The sequence below is a fragment of the Eupeodes corollae genome, chromosome 2, assembly GCF_945859685.1.
Source record: "Eupeodes corollae chromosome 2, idEupCoro1.1, whole genome shotgun sequence".
In the NCBI taxonomy this organism is placed as follows: domain Eukaryota; kingdom Metazoa; phylum Arthropoda; class Insecta; order Diptera; family Syrphidae; genus Eupeodes; species Eupeodes corollae.
The window spans coordinates 7797412-7819813 of NC_079148.1; the positions used below are offsets into that span (position 1 = coordinate 7797412).

The window sequence follows — 22402 nt, forward strand, 5'->3', positions numbered from 1 at the left end:
TTTTCACTGCTCGTCCATCACTTCTTGCACATCCCCAATTACATGTTCAACACCCTGAGTTTCCGATTCATAAATGTATTGTTGAAACACATTACACAAATCCATTTCATTTAAAATTTAAATCAAATATAAATCAAAGTCAAAACACCGAAAGTCACGAGTAAACAATTTTTTTTTTTTCAATACAAAAATTAGACGTCAAAATTTCGCAAGCAATTAATAAGCCGGGCAATTAAATTGGGAACGAAAAGAGTGGAGAATTGTTCTAAGAAATCTAGTACAGCTATCCACTAAAATGACACATTTCGTCGTACAGCAGCTTTCTGAAAAACGAAAAGCATAACCGAACTTTTTCGTTTATGACGTTTCACATCAGCACCGTATTAGGCTTAATGTTTATATTTTTGTATTGTTGGAGTTTGTTAAATTCATTTTTTTGAAAAACTTTTGTTAGAAATTATGGATCTGTAAATGCCAAAAAACCTTTAAATCGTAAAACGAAAGAAAAATTGATTTCTAGGAAAAACTTACTATGAGTCAATTATAAAAATCAAATGGGCTCTCCTGGGTAGCTGTCAAATATTAACAACAACTTTTCACCAAAAGAACACAAGCTTTTAGACTTTCGAGGTTTGAAAAGATTGTAAAATTATAAAAATAAACTAATTTAAAAATTTATCGAAAAATGTTCAATCAATTTTCAGCTTCCTTCAGCTGATCTGTCAGATAGCCACATATGTATATCAGAAATACTCGGATAGTTTTGGATTTATTTTGATAGCTCAGGGGCTATTCTTCTTCTATATGTTGCTTACAATCGTTAAATGTTGTCTTTCCTAAACTTTAATTGATCTAATTTTTAACAATATCACTTTATTACATCGTTCTTAAACTCATCATTGATATGTCAAATAGGTACGATTTGTAAGAATAGACAATGGCTGCGTTCAATCTCAGACAGATAGGGTATCCGGATACCTTTTTGTTAGTGTTTTACGTGTAAAATAATAGCTGATCAAAAACAGCTGAGATGTTTTGTGAAATTAGCCAAGCTGTTTTGTATCAGCCGCTTATAACACAAATTTATGTAGATACCTCTCCTTATCGGTAGCTTTAATTGGTTTTCATCATTGAAACCAATTATTGACATATTTCTGACGGATTGATTTTAGCTATCACTGAAACAAATTTGAATGATTCATATCCTGATTGGAACCAAGTATTTGATGCTAGAGTTTATCATTGGGCAGGTTCAGCCGACATAAGGGACTTAAAAGAAAAGCAAGTTTTTAGTATTTGATTGGCCAGCTGCCAAAAAATTGCCTTCCAATTAAGGCAACTTCATTGGAAAGTTGGCTGGAAAGTTAGTAAAAAAAAATCTCCCTAACTATTAAGTCAAGTGAAATTATGTCACAGTGACAATTGTTGATGTTTTTTAATTCAACTGAAAGCTGAACGTTATTTCTCCTGAATTATTTATTTTCTGCGCAATTCCTTTTAATCTTTTTTGTAAAATCGTTCCATGTCAAATTGGAAGAGAAATAAGTAATATTTCTCTACAATACAAATCGTGATGGATTTGTAGCTTGCCTGAGGAGTGTTTTGCAGACAATAATGTTTTTGATAGTTTTTGTACAATGAACTGAAGGTAGAGGTTAGTGAAGTAAAGTTCCAAGTTTGAAGATTATGACAGTTGAAAAACTAACTAGTTGCCTTGCTCGAAATGTACGTTCAGAGAATGCAGTTGACTGCAAATAAAGTCACTAATGTTGTACCTGCCCATTAAAAGTTTAACGCACAGGCGAAAATACAAAGGGAATGGAACGGTTTTGTTCCAAATTATAAACTGACAAATCAGCAGTTGTTTGGAAACGACTTCATCATTGAAAAATTAACTTAGGGACCGGTTATAGCCGTATAGTAAAATCCATCAGTAAAATTTGAAACAGGTGGAATCTGAAATGTTTTACTGATGAGCGTTTATAGCAATCAGTAAATTTACGCTCCGCGACTTATACAATTTTTTTACTCGGAACAGTAAAAAATTGGAACGCCAACAGTAAAACGAAATGGATTTTTTGTTTTTTGCATTGTCTTTATCGTATCAATCTTTTGGTAGAAATAAATCTACATATATCATGTTCAAAAACTAAAAACAAACATTTTACTGATAACTATAACCGGCCCCTAAGACGATTGACAGATCAACAATTTCTAATAAATTTCATTCTAAAATAGCTCTAACCTTCCATTTCTTCCAACAATTCGTAAAAATGACAGTTGAAATTTTGACATAAGAACAATACTTAATAATTGTTAAAAAAAAGAACAGACCAAAGCTGATTTGGATCAACTGTTATTTTACACGTACAACAGGCATTAAATTTTAGTTTAGCGTGAACCAGTGTATGGTCCTGAAGAACAACTGAGAATAGTAGTTGAAGACCTTAAATTAATGAAGTTACAAAGACATACAGTGGCGACAAAATAAATAGCACAGATAACAGAAAGAGCAGTTATCAATGCCAATACGGTAAGAGGTTTTTTGCTCTTCACCATTGCTGAAGAAGGGAGAATCGGATAAGAAAAACCACCCCTAGAACTGATATTGCCATCGCCCGCCTGAGCAAAGCTGATCCATTCATGGCTGCTCTAAAAATAAAAAATGCAATTAAATAAGATCTTGGTATTAAAGTGCCTGTAAATACAGTTAAAAATCGTTTACGTGAAAACAAATTGTTTGGACGAATTGTGGGAAAAAACCACATGTCTCAAAGCGTAGACTGCAGTTTTCAAGACAGCATATTTCAAAAGATCCAAATTGGTGGAAAAATATCTTATGGAGCGATGAGTCCAAATTTAATCGCTTCGGGTCGGATGGTAAAAAATATGTGCGACGCGGAATCAACCAGGAATATGACCCTTAATATACCATAAAGAGTTTTAAGCATGGTGGGGGTAGCATTTTTGTTTAGTGGTTTTTTTTTGGCATGGTTAGGGGCCACTTCATCGTATAGACATAGAGGGTATAATAGACCAGATTAAATACAAGGAAATCCTAATGAATACAATGCTACCGTATGCCGAGAAGGAAATGCCCTTGAAGTAGACATTTCAACAGGCAAAGTCTGTTAAGCAATGGCTATCCGCCCAAAAAATCAGTGCTGTGGAATGGCCAGCCCAGTCCCCAGATCTCAATCCTATTGAGAACTTATAAAGTGACGTGGAAAAAGCGATAAATAGATTTGATATTTCAAATTTGGACAAACTTTGGCAGGGAGTTCAACGAACTTGGTACTCAGTACCTGTCGAACGATGCCCGAGTTTTGTTTTATCTATGAAACGTCGCCGGTGTGCTGCTGTGATTAAAAATAAGGGTTACCCAACCAAATACTATCTATTTTCTTTTAATTGTGTGGACATTTTTGTTATTTTGTTTCGTTATTTATGAAATGTGCTATCTATTTTGTCCTAGAAAATCTTGAACTGTATTAATGATTTTGTTGTTTTTTTATTTAATAAATCAAATATATCTTTGTTCTTACTTCCTCATTAATAAACAGTTGTGTGAAGTTAAGAAAGTGCCAAAAACTCTCATTAAACAGAACTTAAGTGCCTTGCACATGAGAGCGAACAACGAATGAATGAATGGACGAACAAACGTGATTTTACATATTTCAAAAAGTCAATTTCAAACAAAAACACATTTAAATTATAAAAGACCAATTGATACTTATGTTAGAATAATAAAATTTGGATTTTGTTCTCTAAGACAAGACAATTTTGTAAAAACAATTTGGTAGTAACGAATTGCCGTTTGGTTGCTACGAACTGTCAAACGCTATTCGCGTTCCACATACCATCCACACTGCAATTAATAAATTGTTCGCGCTCAACTTAACCTCAAATTTATACCACTTTTGCTTTGTTTGTTGAAAAGGGTAATTATAAATTGACAATTCGTCGCTGTCTGCGAATAAAAATAAAGCTCATGTGAAAGAAAAGTCAAAATATGCGAACATCCACAGTTCGCAGCTCGCAGTTCGTAGCTCATGTGCAAGATGCTTTAGTGTATATGTGCTATTTATTTTGTCGACACTGTACATATGTATATCCGGAAATAAAAAATACTCGTTTTTTTTTAAATATTCTTAATAAAGCCTCTTATTGGAAAATCCTTTACTTTAAAATTACCAAATAATAAACAAATAAATTTAAATAATAAAGAAAACATCTAAATTTCAATAAAAATTGCGTTGAATAACCGTTTTTGACTTTTCCGGAAATCCAAAATAAAATTAAATGAGGTAATTGCACAAAAGCTCTCAGCTGCAATCAAGTCAAACGCTTTGTTTCTTAACTTGAATAAGTTAAATACATATCAGACAGTCTGTATGTTGAAATACAATTCAGTCAGTAAAAATTTGTCTGTGGATTTCAATCAGGAAATTATTGGGCAAGTTCGGATGACATAAGTGACTTGCAAGTAAGGCAAGTTTCTAATATCGGATTGGCCAGCTGCCAAAAATTTACCTTTCAATTAGGGCAACTTTCATGAAAAGTAAGTCAAGAAAACTCTCTTTAACTAATTAATCAAGTCAATGTCAATGTCAAGTCAAAATGACAATTGATCATGTTTTTTCATGCACCTAAAAGCTGAACTTTATTACTTAACGATTTATTTATTTTCTGCACAACTAAATTTAATGCTTTCCGTAAAAGGGTTCCTTGTCAATTTGGAAAAGAAATAACCAATAATTCTTTACAATACAAAATACAAATCTTGATGGACTGTAGCCTGCCTGAGGAGTGTTTTGTAGAAAGTAATTTAGTAGGTTCTTTTTGTACCATGAAATTAAAGTAGAGGTTTGCGAAGTAAAGTTCTGAATTTGAAATTCATGACACTTGAAAAACTAACTAGTTGCCCTGGTCAAAATTTACTTTCAAAGAATGAAATTGGCTGCAAATGAAGTCCCTTTGTTGTCTGAACCTGACCATTTTCAATGACAGACATTTTTAATGATGAAAACGTATGATAACAACAACTTTAAATCGAAAATGACTCTATGATCACGAATCTCAGATTTGCGATCAAGAATCTGATTAAAAATTTTGTAGTTTACATTTTTGTATATTTAAAAGAAGAACATTTCTTTCACACCAAATGGATAAAATATTTAAATCAGTTTTAAGATTTTGATGATCATTTCTATTTTGTATGCAAAGATATATTTTAAGGTCATCAGCATACATTAAACATAAGGCAATTTATAAAAGAAATGAGATTTCATTAACGAAAATATTAAAAAGGAGTGTTCCAAGGTGACTTCCTTGAGGAACTCCAGATGAAATTTTAACAATACTTGAAACAAAATTTCCCAATTTCCAACTAGATATCTATTTCAAAAGCAACCCATGAATACTGAAAACTTTTAGTTTAGCTATAAGAATTTTATGGCGAATTAAGTCAAAAGCTTTGACAAAATCAGTATAGATAGTGTCAACCTGGTAGCCACATTCAAAAGAATCGATGACATATCTACTATAAAGCATGAGATTTGTTGAAGTTGATTTACCTGGCATAAATTCATGCTGCTCATTACAAATATGTTCTTTTATATTAAAAAACAAATGATCTTTTACTATGAGCTCGAATAATTTAGGGATTGCAGAGATTTTAGAAATAGCACGATAATTTACTACTAAATTTTTTGCACCTGATTTGTAAATTTCCATTGATTCAGAAATATTCCCGTTGAAAGGGATTTATTAAAAATTATCAGATGATGGAATTCCATCAGGACCAGGATTCAAACAGGGTTTTAATTTTGAGATACCATTTAGGATATCGGATTAAAAAAGATGAAGTGTTGAAATATTAGCATTACTACTGGAATAGCTTTCCGTTTGATAAATACTAAATGAAAAATGGTCAACATAAATCGACTTAAAAAATTCAGAAAAAAGTGCATACGAACTTTGTAAATCGTTTGATGTTTGACCATTAAACTCCATATTTTCTTGGAGAGCAACATATCGTTTTTTATTATTTAAAAAAGTCCAAAAAGCTTTAAGATCATTAGAAATGCTGGTTTCAATATTCATTACATATTGTTGGTGCAACTCTAATTTTATGATGCTTTTGACACATTTACACACTTCAAATTTTACAAGCTACAACTTCAAAGCTCCAAAGTAAAAAGAAATTTTTTCACAGAAACGTCAAAGTTCAAATTATTTCTTACCAAGAATCGAGTTTATAAAAATTTAACTGGATCAAAGCATAATTTGATAAAGATAAAATATGACCGATAAGAAACCGATAAACAACATACCAAGAGCAACAACTAAAAATTTGCAAATGAAAGTAAACATTAAAAATTTGTCATACTATAAAAACAAAAATTGAAACATTTTTAAACTCCAAGCACGAAGAACACACAACAAACATTATTACTTTAATTGTTTTTCACTCCGATAACTTCAATCAACCACCGAGTCTCAAATCCGATTGATCACCAACCACTGACAACACTTCAACTTTAACCGAGCCTAATAACAATTCGATTCATCCCTTGCCTTGCCAAATGATTCAACATTCAACCAGACGTTTGTATATCGTAGTTTTTCGATTCAGATGCGAATATCTATTATCCCACAAAACAGAAAAACGAAAAAATTATAAAACGCACACTTTCTTGGCCGATCAATTCAAATCGACTAAATTTTGTGTTTATCAACTCTAAACTTCAAACTCCCTCTGATATAAAAAATAAGTAAGTGTAATGAAATGTTGAAATTAAAATTACTTCTATATCAATCCAAAATCGTCGTAAATGACTTTTTCTTTTAATTTCAGATAAACGGAAAATAAAAATAAAATATTTGTTAATCGAATGTAACTCGACGAGAATCGACGGCGCGCGTTAAAGTTACAAAAGTTCTAGGTACTACTTCGCCAGCCAAGCCGTATAGCCGGTATAGCCAACCCCATTTAGGGAGAAGGAGGAAATATAATGGTTATTCTGTATTGTGTATTGAAAGACTACAAAGCGGCTAACAATCGCTTAATCAAACATCAGCACACAATCTACGCTAACGCTGCTGGCTGCTTCTGTTGAGGCGAGAATGTGGTATTATTAATCTGACTCATGTCTCATAAAACGTAGCTGCTTCCAATTCCAATCGCGGTATCAGTTCAGTAGTTCGGTTTATGGTTTTCATTCCCACAAAGAAAAAACTTTTAGTCTCTGCAGATTACTTCAAGAAATGACCTATGCAAAAAAGTGGATTTTGTTCTTTCGAGGCAAATGTCAACGCTTCCAAACATATGTTTAATATGGAGCCAATTATGTAGCACCACATTTTGGTCATACACACAGCTCATATTGGAGCTGTACGGGAATCGGGTATGTTGCAATCAAGAATATTAGATCATGACCTAATTGGAATGGGCTTGTAGTGTAAAAATGGCCACAGCAGCGTCAACCACCAAGCAGCGCAGCGCAGCAATAGGAGTTCCCCTCATAGAGTTTACATTGTCATCTCCGAAAAGATATAAAATGTAAGTCACTCCGGCGTCTACGTCATAAATCTGTGTTTCTTTTTGAGGAGTTCTCCACCCTTTTTGGCGGGCGGCATATTATGGGCAGTGCAGCAATCAACTGGAACGAAAAGGCACAGCCAAAGCCAACGACGTTTAAATGAGCAACGGTTTGTTAATCATGGCTACAAAAATGAATGTTTTCAGATCAATTATATCGCAGAATTAAAACAAAGGTTATTATTAAATATTTTTTTTCTGTAGATAAAATTATTTAAGACCCAATTTCCTAAAGTCGTCATCGCTCGATGGAAGATAGTGTGGTTTTTGTTTTACTCACAGAAAGTTGCACTTTTATTGTGGTGACCTTGCTCTTGGATTTAGTTAGATTTAGATTTTAAGTTGAAGTGAAGAAGCGAGAGAGAGATTGTTTTGTGTGGAAGTGAAACTATTCATGCAGGACAAACAAATAACAATAAAAATGAAAATGACCATAAATAAATTGATTGTTGTTAGGCCTATGAGTTGTTAATTTTATGAATTTAAATTTAATTTAATTGGTAAAGTATATGAATGCAAGGTAATGGAAATCGTTTTGCTTTTAGCTTCAAACCAAAAATAAGAAGCCTTGAGCTTAAAATCAAGGTATTTCCTTTTGAGTCTCTTTGTGTAATCTGCTGCAAAACTGCATGAGGTTCTTTAACTGTGAAAAAATAATAAACTAGTTTTTGATTTTGTTTAAAAATGTAATTAGACAATTAATTTGGTGTACTTGTACCTTGACCGTAACGCCTTTTGAATTTAATACTTTTTTTAAGTGCTTATTGAGATGATTAAATCTACAAGACAAGGGTGATGATTCACAATAAATATGACGAAGCTTATGAAGGGCAGCAAGAGCAGGGAAAGAATAACTTGAAAATCATAAATAGGGAAAAGGAATTTCCTGACATTATTTTTTTATTTTTTTTTCTACAAATAACAAAATAGTGTTGTTCATAATTTTATATCGATAACGTCTGTATCGATTAAACACATTTCTTCATTGTAACTTTCAACAAACTTAAACGATCGATGCAACGTTTAGATTTAAAATTAAAATGCTTCTTTTATTGTAGGCTTTAGATTTATGAATACAGCGGTGGACAAGAATTTAGCACAATTAAGATGAGGAAATGAAAACTCTTGCATTCAAAAGTTTTTCTTGCACTGAAAGTTGCAAGTTTATTTTATTTATATGCAATATGGTGGGATATATGATTTTACCGAAAAGAACATAAAAAAGGAGTTGACAAATTTGTTAAAACAACTTCTTTTACCTGGACATTTGTTTAGCACACTTTAATTTTTATATGAATTATTTTTGATGTATGCAACTTACCATTATGGAGTATTCAGTATTTGGTACCATACCATGCATCTTGAATGAACTGCCATAATTTTTGCAAATTTTTCGGCTTTTACCCCAACCAATCCACCACCATGTTTGACCGTGTTAACAGTATTCGAGGATTGTATTGCATATTCTGTGGACACCATACATACTCGTACCAACACTGACAGAATTTGGATTCGTTGCTCCAAAGAACGTTTTTTCCAAAAACTGAATGGTTTGTTCAAATTTGTTTAAGCAAATTCTAGTCTGGTTTTCAATTTTTTTGTCTTAAACGAGTGCTGGGCAGCGCAATGACGTACATTTTTTTCATTTAATCGGCGTCTCGTCTTATTTATGTTGACATCATTTAGTGTGGTCTTTCTTTTATGTCAGAAACAGTACTTCTCTTGCCTTTCATCTGCAAAATTATTTTTCATTTATCTTCTGAGCACCATTGTTTTTTGCCATGACTATTTAAGTACATTTTGATTTGTTAAATAATTTGATATTACTAAATAATAGATTACCTCAAAAATTGCACTTTTGTTCAACTAAACGGATTAAAAAATGTATTAGGAAAAAACAAACTCTTCCGGGTAAATTGTCTTTAAATATGATCAATGTAGAGGGCAAACAAGATTGGACTGAGGATACATCCTTGGGGAACACCTGCAGTCGTTTCAAACCTCGTCCCAATCCCAAACTGTAACATACAACCATTTTGTAAATGAGAGCTTGTCGATTGACGGTATCAAATAAAGCTTTTAAGTCGATAAAGCAAGCATACATCTTCTTTTTCTTTTGGATACTCGTAAATTTGTTAGCAATACTAGATAAAGCAAAAATTTGGTCAACCGTTGGAAAGCCCTCACGAAACTTAAGCGATTGTTTGATTCTACCCTATTGATAGTCTTTTGTATAGGATTCTAATTCTCAGGTAAGCGGAATCGTACAAGTTGTTGCAAAACAAAAAATCCTATAATAACAAAACGTTCTTAAATTTTTTTAAATGCAACTCAGACGAAATTTTAAATTTGTCATTTGTCAAAAACTATGGCCGCCAAAAATTGTCACGAAGTAGGTTAGGTTAAGGTTAGGTTAACGTGGCTGCGGATTTAGAATCCACACACTTAGGCCAAGAGAAAGGCCCATTGTGATACCACATGAATCTAGAGAATTACTTCTAACTAGTAGAACCATTTTGAGCTTTTTATAAAGCGAAGAAGATATTTAATATCCTTTTTAGCTAGCTCGCTGGGATTATCAAAAGAGTAGTCCCCCAGATGAAGTTTGCGTTTGAGTGAAAGAGCAGGGCAGGTGCATAAGAGATGAGAGATTGTTTCCTCTTCTTCTTCGTCCATGCAGCTCCTACAGAAGTCATTTGAGGCTACGCCAAGTCGTATTGCGTGTCTGCCTGTAAGACAGTGTCCTGTAAGGACACCTATTAGGGAGCTAATATGAAGTCTGCTTTGAGATAACAAGTCTTTAGAGCGCTTTAGGTCCAGTGAAGGCCATATGAGTTTTGTGGCTGCGCATGTTGGTAAGCTGTGCCACCTAGAATTTGCTATCGCAAAAGCTGTTTCTTTTAGCATAAGTTTACATGTAGCTATCGGTATACCTATCTTCTCCCTTTCAGGTGAAATAGGTTTGACGGTTCCATTTTTAGCGAGTTCATCGGCTCTACAATTACCTGTGATGTCTCTGTGGCCCGGCACCCAACAGAGGTGAATGTTAAATTGCTGCGCCATCTCCATAAGAGACGATCGACAATCTAGGGCCGTCAAAGATTTGGTCGAGACACCGTCAAGGGATTTGATAGCAGCTTGACTGTCAGAGAAGATGCGGATATCAGAAGTTGATATCACGTTTTCTCTTAGCCAGGAGAGAACCTCTTTGATCGCCAAAATTTCCGCTTGAAAAACGCTACAATGATTAGGGAGGCGGAATGAGATGCTTAGATTAAGCTTTTCTGAGTACACACCACTACCAACTCCCTCATTTGTCTTAGATCCATCTGTATAAAAATGTATACTTTTGTTATCCAGGAGTTTTTTGTCTTCCCATTCATCTCTGGATGGAATGGATACCTGGAAGTTTTTTCCAAATAGGGGTTTAGGTATAGTGTAGTCTATGTACTTTGGTATAGAACCAAAGAGGTTCAAAATGATGGAGTGTCCCACAGTGTTGTTGGTCCATTGAGATGAGGCATCGAGTCTTATCGCTGTATTCGCTGCCACTTGTTTACTGAAGATGTCGAGGGGAGTCAGATGGAGGAGAGTGTCTAACGCTGCTGAGGGTGTGGTTCTCAATGCCCCGCTTATGCAGAGACCTGCAGTGCGCTGAACTCTGCTGAGTATGTCGCAGTATGTGACTTTCTCCAGTGCAGTCCACCATACTGCAACCCCGTACATAAGTATTGGTCGGATGACCGATGTGTATAGCCAGTAGGTTATGCGAGGTTGAAAACCCCATTTGCTTCCTATAGCTTTCTTGCAAAGGAAAAGAGCTACTGTAGCTTTTTTAACTCTTTCCTGTATATTGGATTTCCAACTTAATTTTTTGTCCAAGGTATTTGGCTTCATTGGTAAAAATTAGTGGTATACCTTTTATTGAAGGAGGTACAATTACTGGGATCTTGTATTTCCGTGTGAAAAGGACGAGGTCTGTTTTTTGAGGATTAATACTAAGTCCGCAGTTATCAGCCCATCTAGTGAGCATATTGAGTGCATTTTGGAGGAGGTCTCTCAGTGTATTAGGATGTTCCCCTGTGACAGCGATAGCAACATCATCGGCATACGCAACCACTCTGTAGCCATCCCTCTCAAGGGATATTAGTAGTTGGTTAACCACTATGTTCCACAGGAGAGGGGACAGAACACCACCTTGCGGAGTGCCTCTACTGACAGACCTTTTTGTGCAAAAATCTCCCAAACTGGAGTTGATGATCCTACTTTTAGCATTAGATTAATCAACTCACAGATTGAGTATTCGACGTTTAAGGTCGTCATAGCAGAAGTGATAGCAGATGTGTCAACGTTGTTGAAAGCGCCCTCAATATCCAAGAAGGCCACCATAGTGTATTCCTTTTTATCTAGGGAGTATGCGATAGTTCTTACCAGAGTGTTGAAGGCTGTTTCTACCGATTTCCCTTTGCAGTAAGCATGCTGAGATTGTCACGAAGTAACATTAACTCCATTTTTCATGAAGATAGAGATGGATGGAAGATCGTAAAATCGCTTTAAACAAAATTTTTGAGAAAATAAATGTTCTTTTGTTTTTTCTTGGGGATTTTTATGAAATTTTGTTGTGTATTCTTCTTGGCAGAAGATCAAGCGTTCTTTAGTTATACATAGTAGATTATATTTTTGCATATAAATCTTTGAATCGGAATATGTAAAACATTTGCTAAGCATGAACTTTTAGGCTTAAATGATTGTAATGAGTGTCGAAAGAACCTAAACTCGATAAGGCAAACAAATAAATGTGTATCAAATTTAATTCATCTGACATATTGTACGTATGTAAGTAGTTTATTTTCAAAGAAAAAATTAGCGACGTCGCAACATAGATATAAATATGTATGTACTTAGTTTAAAATAGGAAACGATATTCCTACTCTCTATATGCTAGATCTGTCTCCCAGTGACGCAGTGACTGCTGTAGAGATAAAGCAAGAATTTTTTCAAAGGTGGTTTATAATAAATGGACTAAATGTATTGAACTACCAGCAAACTCTACAGAAAAGTCCTTTTTTGAAAACTTAAATAGGTCAACTGATTAATAAACTAAACTTTTATTGATGTCCCATTACACAAAAACCTTACGAAAATTCGACGCCAGCATTTTCGTCGGCCCTTAGCAATATGGTTGCCTGTTTGTAAGAGCGATTTGAGCGTTTGGGCAAAACATTCTGGACTTCGGATATCGGTATCAATGATAGAAGAAGATGGGATAGTATACATATGATTAGAGGCTATATATGGACTCTTATAAGAGAAATCAAAAAATACTAAAATACTTAAAGAAAAAGTTCTTTTAAAAATAGAACTGTCCTTAAATCCAAAATATCAAACATCTGGCTATGAAAGAAAACTTTAACATGTATGTAAAGGTTTGTTTAAGTAATAGTTTGTTTGTTTTATTTATGTATATAACAAATATGTTACATACACTTATGAGGAACCTAAACACATTTTTTGTTTGTAAAGCTTAAGCTTAGTGTACACGATTGCCAGATCTGCAAATATTGCCAGATCTGCCACTGAAAAATTTGTCTCGAATGGCTGACAATCGTGTACACACCAAATTAATTTGCAGACAAATGGTTTGGCTCCTAATTTGCAGACAAATATCTGCCAATTAATTTGTAGATTTCTGGCAATCGTGTACACGCAAGCTGACAACCGTGTACACACCAAATTGATTTGCAGAAAAATTTGTTCATCAATCATTTTGAAGACCAATGAATTTGCAGATGTGGCAATCGTGTGTACACAAAATTCATTGGGCGATCACCAAATTTTTTTCATTTTCTGACGTTTCTGCAAACGTCTGACAATAATTAAATTTGCAGATGCCGTTTGAGGAACATTTGCAAATTTATTCATTGGCAGACAAATTTGGAGAAAACTACAAGGTAAATTTTAAGTTGTTTTTTTTTTCATTTCAAAGAAATTGTATAAAAACGTTAACATTTATTTTCAGATATGGATGCTTATATTGAAAATGAGAGTGCTAAACATGTAGAGCCCATTACGGTTGAGGCATTTACACGGTCACTAAGCTTTAGTGTACACGATTGCCAGGTCTGACAATCATTGCCAGATCTGCAAACGTCTGACAATGTGTGACAATGAGATGACAATGAGCTGAAAATTTTAATTTGTGTGTACACGGTTTGCATATATCTACAAACATCTGCAAATCTATTGCCAAATATTTGTCTGACAATCTCGACAAACTAATTTGGCCAAATAGCTAGCAATAGATTTGCAAACATTTGTAGATTTTCTGCCAACCGTGTACACACCAAATCAAATTTTGGATCTGCAAATTTATTTTCAGCTCATTGTCACTAGGGATGCAAGCGATACATCGATGTTTTGATGACGACCTCTTGCCATAATAAGTTTTTAGGCGACGACGGTGACCGTGTAAATGCCTCAACCGTAATGGGCTGTACAAGCACTCTCATTTTCAATATAAGCATCCATATCTGAAAATAAATGTTAACCTTATTATACATTTTCTTTGAAATGAAAAAAAAAAAACTTAAAATTTACCTTGTAGTTTTCTCCAAATTTGTCTGCCAATGAATAAATTTGCAAATGTTCCTCAAACGGCATCTGCAAATTTATTCATTGTCAGACGTTTGCAGAAACGTCAGAAAATGAAAAAAATTTGGTGATCTCCCAATGAATTTTGTGTACACACGATTGCCACATCTGCAAATTCATTTGTCTTCAAAATGATTGATGAACAAATTTTTCTGCAAATCAATTTGGTGTGTACACGGTTGTCAGCTTGCGTGTACACGATTGCCAGAAATCTACAAATTAATTGGCAGATATTTGTCTGCAAATTAGGAGCCAAACCATTTGTCTGCAAATTAATTTGGTGTGTACACGATTGTCAGCCATTCGAGACAAATTTTTCAGTGGCAGATCTGGCAATCGTGTACACTAAGCTTAACAAATATTTTTAATCATCAAGTGCCTACATTCAACCTATTCAATCTTTCGGTCCATAATCATTCATCTTAACCGTTACAAAAAAAGCAATCTGTTTTCTAACGGTTTACTTCAAAGCATATAGAAAATACAAGCATCGGTGGTTCAGTGGTAGAATGCTCGCCTGCCACGCGGGCGGCCCGGGTTCGATTCCCGGCCGATGCAATTCTTTTTTTTTTCTTCCCATTAAATTTTGTATGTTATTTTATCAATATTAAACTCACCTCAATAAAATAGTCAATTGCAAATCATGGGCCAACCGTTCAAGTGCTGGCACACCTTCAACTCGCAGAATATTGATTTTGTCACGTAATGATCTCGATACAGTTGACTGGCCGTGTCTCTCTCGCAGTATTTCTAGGATATTCGGTTGTCTTAGGAATGCAATCACCTGGAATAAAGAAGAGAGAGAGACTTCATTAGACCCAAAACAATTATGAAGAAAAAATTAACATTTTGTTACCTTTTCATTATATGCAACAGGAATCTCTGTGACGTGCTCTGGCATGGCATTACTCCTTGGCAAAGATGAGGCTGGTCTTGGTGGTGGTGTCGGGGCAACATCGCTCATCATATCGTTTTGCTGTCGGTGCCTTGCTACCCGAGGACACTCGATTGGCAGGCGAGGGTCCATGAATGACGTCTTCCGATTGCTATGATCGATAAAGAACTGTTTTCCTGAATGGTCTAATTTGGTCTCCCAGCCCGATGGGAGATCTTTGCTGAGTTGTACAAACGAATTAACAAGTGCTACCAAATCCTTGTTGTACTGGTAACGTTGAAACGTATTCGGATCGCGTCGAATTCTGATGACCATGTGTTTGAGGGCGGCATTTCGATTGTAAATCCCGAGGGCCTCTTCATTCGAATGAAGTAGGGAATAGAAATCAGGACGGCAGAGCATCAACACTGCTGGATGAGTGCCAAGAATTTGAACACGTTCAAACTCGGAAGCAGATGATGCTCGATTACTCGACACACCGCTTCCACCGCCGACATTGACATTAGGTGATACACATCCATTTATGGCAATTTCACGTCCCTCACTGGTAATAGTTCGACGAATGGACTGGTATCGTCTGTCCAATTGTTGACGGTGTTGATCCCGACCACCGCCCGACGATAGTGCTCCTCCGGTGGAGCCGGGTCTTTGCCAACTCGTCGTACGTGTGGTATGATCGATGTAAAAGATTCGTCCATGACTATCCATGCGTGCTTCCCAAGCTGGCGGCAAGGGATCATCAGACTCGGAAAATACTCCACGTCCTCGTTCTGGAATGGAGGGGAGTCTCGTGCTCGAGATATGAATCATATCACTATCGTTACTCTCGAAACCCTTGACTCCTTCAATCGGACGCCCGCCAGACAGACTCACGATGTCTGCAGTTCGAATATCGGGCGATCCACCGTTTTCAGCAGCTGCAGCTATTTCACGAATGCGATATTCGTGCAAGGCAGAATTATTATCTTCCTGACTAGCAAGGCGATTTCGCCGTGCATGATGGGTGGGTGTTGGAGGACAAATCAAATTCGTACCTCCGATCCTTGTGAGTAATCTAGGCTGTGGACGTAAGACTGGTTTGGGTATGACAGGAGGAATGGGCGAACCAATTGGCTCTGGGGAAGAGAGGTCCAGAGGGGAAGCACTTCGAGTTGATGATCCTGATGGGGGACTACGTTGACGTGGCGGTGGATGAATCATTCGAGGAACTGCATAAGCCGGGAGGTCGTTCGAGCCTTCCAACGGACTGGGTTTAGTTTTGCCATTCGACAGGGTTCGGGTGAGTGGACGATGCTGACGGATTATTTCGTTCGGTGACGACTCCTGACTGCCACCGTTCGAAAGGGGAAAGTCGTATGTTTGAAAATCGTTCGCTGGAACCTTCTTCGTTAGTATGGTATTGATGTAGTTATCCGGTCCGATTTTTTTCTTCAGCAATGGTTTGAATTTCATTTGTTCCAATCCACTAGTAGAGGGACCACTGGTCGATGGAAGTATAGCGGCCGCGGCAGCACCTTCCTCGATGTCATTTGAGAGAAGCAAAGGTGATTGAATGCAGCTACTACTGCTATAGTTTCTATCTGCAAGACAGAACATTTAAATATTTTATGGAGAAGAAAAAAAGTCTCATATTATATTTTACCTGTTGGAAGAATGCAATCATCACTCAGCCGATAGTCATCGTCAATATCAACTATGTCGAATTTAAAGACATCCCCACTGACCTTAGGGTTTTTTGTGTTTGAATTTGGTGTGCTACCCTTCGGTGGCCAGGATCTTTCCAATGGGCGATGCATACGACTCTGCGAAACCGGAGTTCTAGGAGCTGGCGAATAATCCCCACAATCATCTTCGAAAACCGTCTCGGCTGGGATATTCTCATAGCATTCTCGTGCCATCCACAAGTTGAATGTTTCATGTTCGTTTGAAAGGCGTCTGCCACTGCTAGAAGCCGGCGAAGTCGTGCTGCGAATTTTCTTCTTTGCTCCATTCAACGGTGGTGTATCGGAATTTGGATTCAGAATGATTTTTCGACGTGTTCCTGAACAGTTAAGCGAGGAACATGGCGAAATAGCATCAGGATCTGTGTTACTCGAACATGGAGACAATTGAACTGGAGATAGTTCTTTTCTCATTATACTTGAGTTCTCTCCGCAATTTAGCTCTCGAGATGTTCCTGTATGGAGTATAAACACAACATTGTGTAGTTTAATGTTTTTAGGTTGCTTATTTATAAAACGGGATAAATAAGAATACATTTTAAAAAAATCTGGCAACTTGTCAAAATAATAATACAAAAATAAAAGCTGAATTCTTCAGTAAATTTGTGTAAGGCACCCAAACATGGTTTTGAAATTAACGATATCTGAAAATGTAACAAGTTGCCTTGATCTAATTTTTAAGTCCTTGATTTCGTCTGAACGTTGACTCTTAACTTTTACTATTTGCCAACGACATGAACACAATAGTAAAAGAAGCCAGATACTAGGTTTTCTTTTAAATTATTCAAACTAAAGGGTTATTGTACACATTGTGTGAGCTTTAGGAAAAAATGAAGGCGTTGGAAAGCAGGTGTGCCGGTTCACATTCGTATAGTACGCCTAAAAACAAATCTCTGTACTTGACACTACGACGAAGTTGATTTCATGGTTAAACTAATGGGAATCGTTGAATCGCTCTTAGGCATTAAATGTATTAAGGGAAAGTATGTAGCAGGATATTTTACTAGACGAGAGTCTGTTGAAATGACCGAAAAAAGGGTGAGGCATGAAAATTTACGACGATGTTATTGTCACCAGTCATTTTAGACGTTTTTGTTTCAATAATGAACTACATTCTTAAGGAAGTTCCTAGAGCACAAGTTTTCGATGAAAACGATACAGGACAACAATCCTGCTTTTCCGAACTCGACAAAGTTAAAAAAAAAAAACTATATCGAATAAGAAGTAAAACAGAGCTACTGGATTGAGGGCATCACACCAAATTATTCAATGCAGCAGCGAGGACGCATTTCCTAAATTCATATGGAAATGAGTGGAATCTCAGGACAGATTGACCATTGAAATAATTTTAAGATAAAATCGTGAAGTCAGTGGCGCGTTTTTAAACATTGCGGCGGAAGCAGAGAAGATTGGTTTATTGTCGAATGAGGGCAAAGCTAAGTATATGCTGTCATCGACTACTATAACTTTGAGGTAGTTGAAGACTTTGTCTTCTTAAAAACAGCTATAAATTCAGGCAAAGACACCAGCGCTTTGAAAAATCGCTGCTATTTTGGAGAAATGAGTATTAAAGTCCTCTTTCGAGCAACTTAAGTCAACCTCTTTAAGACACTCATTATTCGAGTTCTTATTTATTGCACTGAGGTTTCGACCTTATTAAGCCAAGATGCAAACGTCTGAGGCTGTTTAGAAAGAAACAATCTTCGGGTAATTTTTGGATGCAGATGGAGGAGAAGATACAAAGACGAATTGATCTACTTACTTAAGGTAGCGCTACAGTCCTGTGTGAACTAGGGCCTCACCCAACAAACTCCTCCATCTAGCTCGGTCCCTAGATAGATGTCTTCAGTTCCACGCTCCAAGTTGGGTGAGGTTCCTATACTGCGCTGTCCTGTGGGTGTGGATTCGAAGACTTTCCGGGCCGAAGCATTGGTTTCCATGCGCTCTACGTGACCCAGCCATCTTAGTCGTTGGACTTTTACACTTGACTACCTCAAAGTTACGTCTGTCGATGGTGACGTTTTGACCAAAACATCGGTGTTGTATGTTCTTATTTGACGACAACATGTACTTTGTTTTGCCTCATTAACCGTTAAACCCATTTTTGACGCCTCATACTCACAAAAGCCCAATTGACATCACGCTGAGTTCCTCCGATTATGTTAATGTAATCAGCATATGCTAGTAATTGGACATACTTTTGAAAGTTAGTGCCTTTAGTGTTTACGTGTGAGCTCTGCACTATTCTTTCAAGCATGATGTTCAAAAAATCACATGACAGTGCATCACCTTGTCTAAAACATCGAAAGGTTTCTTTAACTTGTTTCCAACCTTTATGGAGCATCGTGAATTTTCCACGGTCATTCTGCACAAACGAACGAGTTTGGCAGGGATGCCAAAACTAGATATGGCTCTATATAGCGCATCCCTATAGATGCTGTCATATGATGCCTTGAAATCGAAGAAAAGATGGTGGGTTTCGATTTGGTGTTTTTGGATTTCTTCCAGGATCTGCCGTAAAACCACATTGAAAAGGACCTATCAGGTTGTTGACGATGGGCTTTAGACTCACATATTACGGCAGAGAAGATTTTATAGGCGATGTTAAGAAGACTGATTCCTCTATAGTTGGTGCAGTTTAGAGGGTGTCCTTTCTTCAGGATCAGGCAAACAATACTGAGGTTCCATTCATCGGGCATGCTTTCTTCCTACCATATCTTACAGGTAAGTTAATGCATGCTCCTAACCAACTTATCTCCAGCTGCTTTAAAGAGCTCGTCATTCAAGCCATCATCTCCAGCGGATTTATTAGACTTCAGCTTAGATATGGCAATCATAACTTCGTCTAAGTCGGGAGGACGGGATTGTTGGCTTTCGTTGTCTATCCTGCCTGACAGCCGAATTCGGTTCTTTGTCGCCGTTATACAGTCTGTAGAAGTGGTTCTACCATATCCTCAGCATTTACTGCGGTTCCACTATGATGTTTCCACTTTCGTCTTTGCAGCCTTCGGTTTTAGGTTTATGTGAATTTCGTTTCACCTGTTCATAAAACTTTCGAACTACATTCCTGCTTTTAAACCTCTCAGACGAATTGGTCAAGTAAAAAGAATAAAAGTTCAACCACTTTAACGGCTGGGTCATAAAGACAAATGGACATCAACGGTCCAGCCCGGAAGGTCTTTGAATACACAATCGGGGTACAGCGGAGTAGCGAAAGACCGCTGCTCAGATGGCGCACGCAGGTAGGAGAGAACCTCAACAAACTTTGCGTGCTAATGACCGATCTAGCTGGACACGAATGTCGAGTGAGGCTCAATTTAGTCCCGGACTGTAGCACATCCTTAAGTAAATAAGTTTTAGAAGTATGAACGTTTTAAAACTGTGCCACATCAGAAAGAGAGACGCATTTCTTGCTCCTTAGAAAAACCTAACAGGAGATCATTTATAAAAATGAGGAAGAGTGTCGGACACAGAACAGAGTCCTGTGACAGACTTTTATTTTTAATGTTAGTTTCATACTTTAATCCCTCTTAAACAACTTGTATTAAATAGTTTTGAATATAATCCAATGAATAAGGGACTCATAGAAAAGAGAGCAAGATGCTAGACTTAATCAAATGCGTTTAAAATATCAATGGTCAATGGTATTGCATTCATATTTAATTTTTTTTTTTCAATATGAAACCTAATGCTACTACCTACTTGACTCTTAAATTTGACCTACTGATTTATGTGTTAGAAATAAGTTGATCTTCAAAATGCAAGTTAAGCAAGAAAATTGAACTTACACAAAAATATAGCACATCTCTGCGCAGATTCAAAAAAAGGAAACAAACTAAATAAAGAAGAATTATGTAAATATTTAAAATACAAACCTGCTTTTTCATGGTTTAACTTCTTGCCAAGTAAATGCAAAGCGGCATTTTCTTCATCCATTAAGTAGCACCCTGCAGCAGCATCAATATCACCAGCACCAGCACTAGCAGCACCCGTACCAGCACCAACAGCACCAGTAGAAGCAATAGCAACACCTGCTTGATCATTAAGAACAGGTTCATCATCATCATCGTCAACAACAACAACAACATCATCATCAACATCAACATCCGCATTCAGTGTCAATGACTCTAAATTGTCATGGTCAACCTTGCTGTTCTCGTCGTCGTCGTCGTCATTTGCATTTACTGATATTGCCATTGCTACCACAGCCCCATTAGTGTCTATTTGCTCCCCTGGCACTGCCATTCTCTCTTCCATCGATTGAGATTCAGTCTTTTCTGCAACTTCTCCTCCTTCTACTTCTCCTCCTGTTCCAGCATCAGCAGCGCCAGCGGATTCTGTGTCGTGGTCGTCCTCGTTCATTTTAGTCGCGTTTGATGCACGCACACCCAAAATAACTTCACTTGAAATTTGTATTATTTACAATTGAAATTATGTGAAAATCCGAATATTCTCCTCCATAATTAGCTATTTCGTTTGCCTTCCATTTCCATTTCCATCACCTCAAAGCTCACAGTTCACAGCTCACAAGACACGGGCGGTGGTGGTAGCGAACGGTTGGTATACACATAAAATTTTCGTAATTCTCGATTTTTAACCTTTTTGGTTGCATTATTTCGGGGCCAAATGTTTAACCCACTTTATGACATTATGTAAAAATTGACAATTTCATTGAATAGTTTCAAAATTCTGGCAGATTTATGTAAAAATAATCATTTTTTCACAGCGACAGCACTCAGTGAATTTTCCGATACGCGGCGGACGTTCTTTCTTCGTTTTTTCTTTGCCATTGGCAATTGGCAGTGGCAGAGCTAGAGCACAGCAGCAGAACAGCAACACCAACCAACTGACAGTTTGTGAATGGAAAAAAACAACAACAATAAGGAAATAATATGTTTGTCTCGTTTTGAGATGATGTAGAAAAATGTTGATAGGTTGTATTTTGATGACAGGTGAATTCTATGTTCTATGTTTTTGTTGATAGCGATTTGCTGCAATCTATTTTATGTTGGAATGTTCCTAAACTTTTTTTTTCAAATTAGCGGTTGAAGGATGAAAACTTTTAAATTTTAAAAGAATAGATTGAAAAAAAAAACAAAGCTTGTATATTAAGATCTCCCTGAAAATTATTTCAGAATGTTATTGCAATTGCGACCTATCTGCAATATAGTTTTGAAAGCAAAGAAACATAACATTGATATTCGTTTTGCGATTTTGGTAAGTTTAAAATTCATATTTCCTGACCACGTAAAAAATACATTAGTTGCGAAGCAATAACAAGCCTTGGATACGGACGGATTTACTGTTCGACAACCCAAGCAAACGAAATAAGGACAACGAACTTCGGATATGTACGTGGAATGTACGCCGACTGCTACCGAGAACAGGGAGAGTGTCTATTTGAGTGTGGATTTGTTGTTGGAACTAGATTCATGCATAAAGTTTTGAGTTTCAACAGAGTGAGCGAGCGCATCACGACAATCCGCATCAAGGCTAAATTCGCCAACATAAGCCTAATATGCGCGCATGCCC

General features: G+C 36.6%; 1 protein-coding gene and 1 non-coding gene across 3 annotated transcripts in view; one reads left to right on the forward strand and one right to left on the reverse strand.

Annotated features, from left to right (window-relative positions):
* LOC129945659 (E3 ubiquitin-protein ligase HECW2) overlaps window positions 1–21711 on the reverse strand; it is a 40119-nt gene extending 18408 nt beyond the window's left edge. The window contains exons 1-4 of one of the 2 annotated variants that reach the window (XM_056055501.1): window positions 20746–21711; window positions 16792–17325; window positions 15111–16729; window positions 14872–15038 (exon numbers count right to left, since the gene is read on the reverse strand). In XM_056055501.1, coding sequence (XP_055911476.1) covers window positions 14872–15038; window positions 15111–16729; window positions 16792–17325; window positions 20746–21232 — 2807 coding nt within the window. In that variant the 5' untranslated portion in view covers window positions 21233–21711. Of the gene's footprint in view, window positions 1–6391; window positions 6520–14871; window positions 15039–15110; window positions 16730–16791; window positions 17326–20745 lie in introns of those variants that run through there. The other variant, XM_056055502.1, reaches the window with a different exon arrangement.
* Trnag-gcc (transfer RNA glycine (anticodon GCC)) lies at window positions 14742–14812 on the forward strand. The gene has a single exon. It is a non-coding gene; the product is annotated as a tRNA-Gly (tRNA).
* Window positions 21712–22402: the final 691 nt, after the last annotated feature.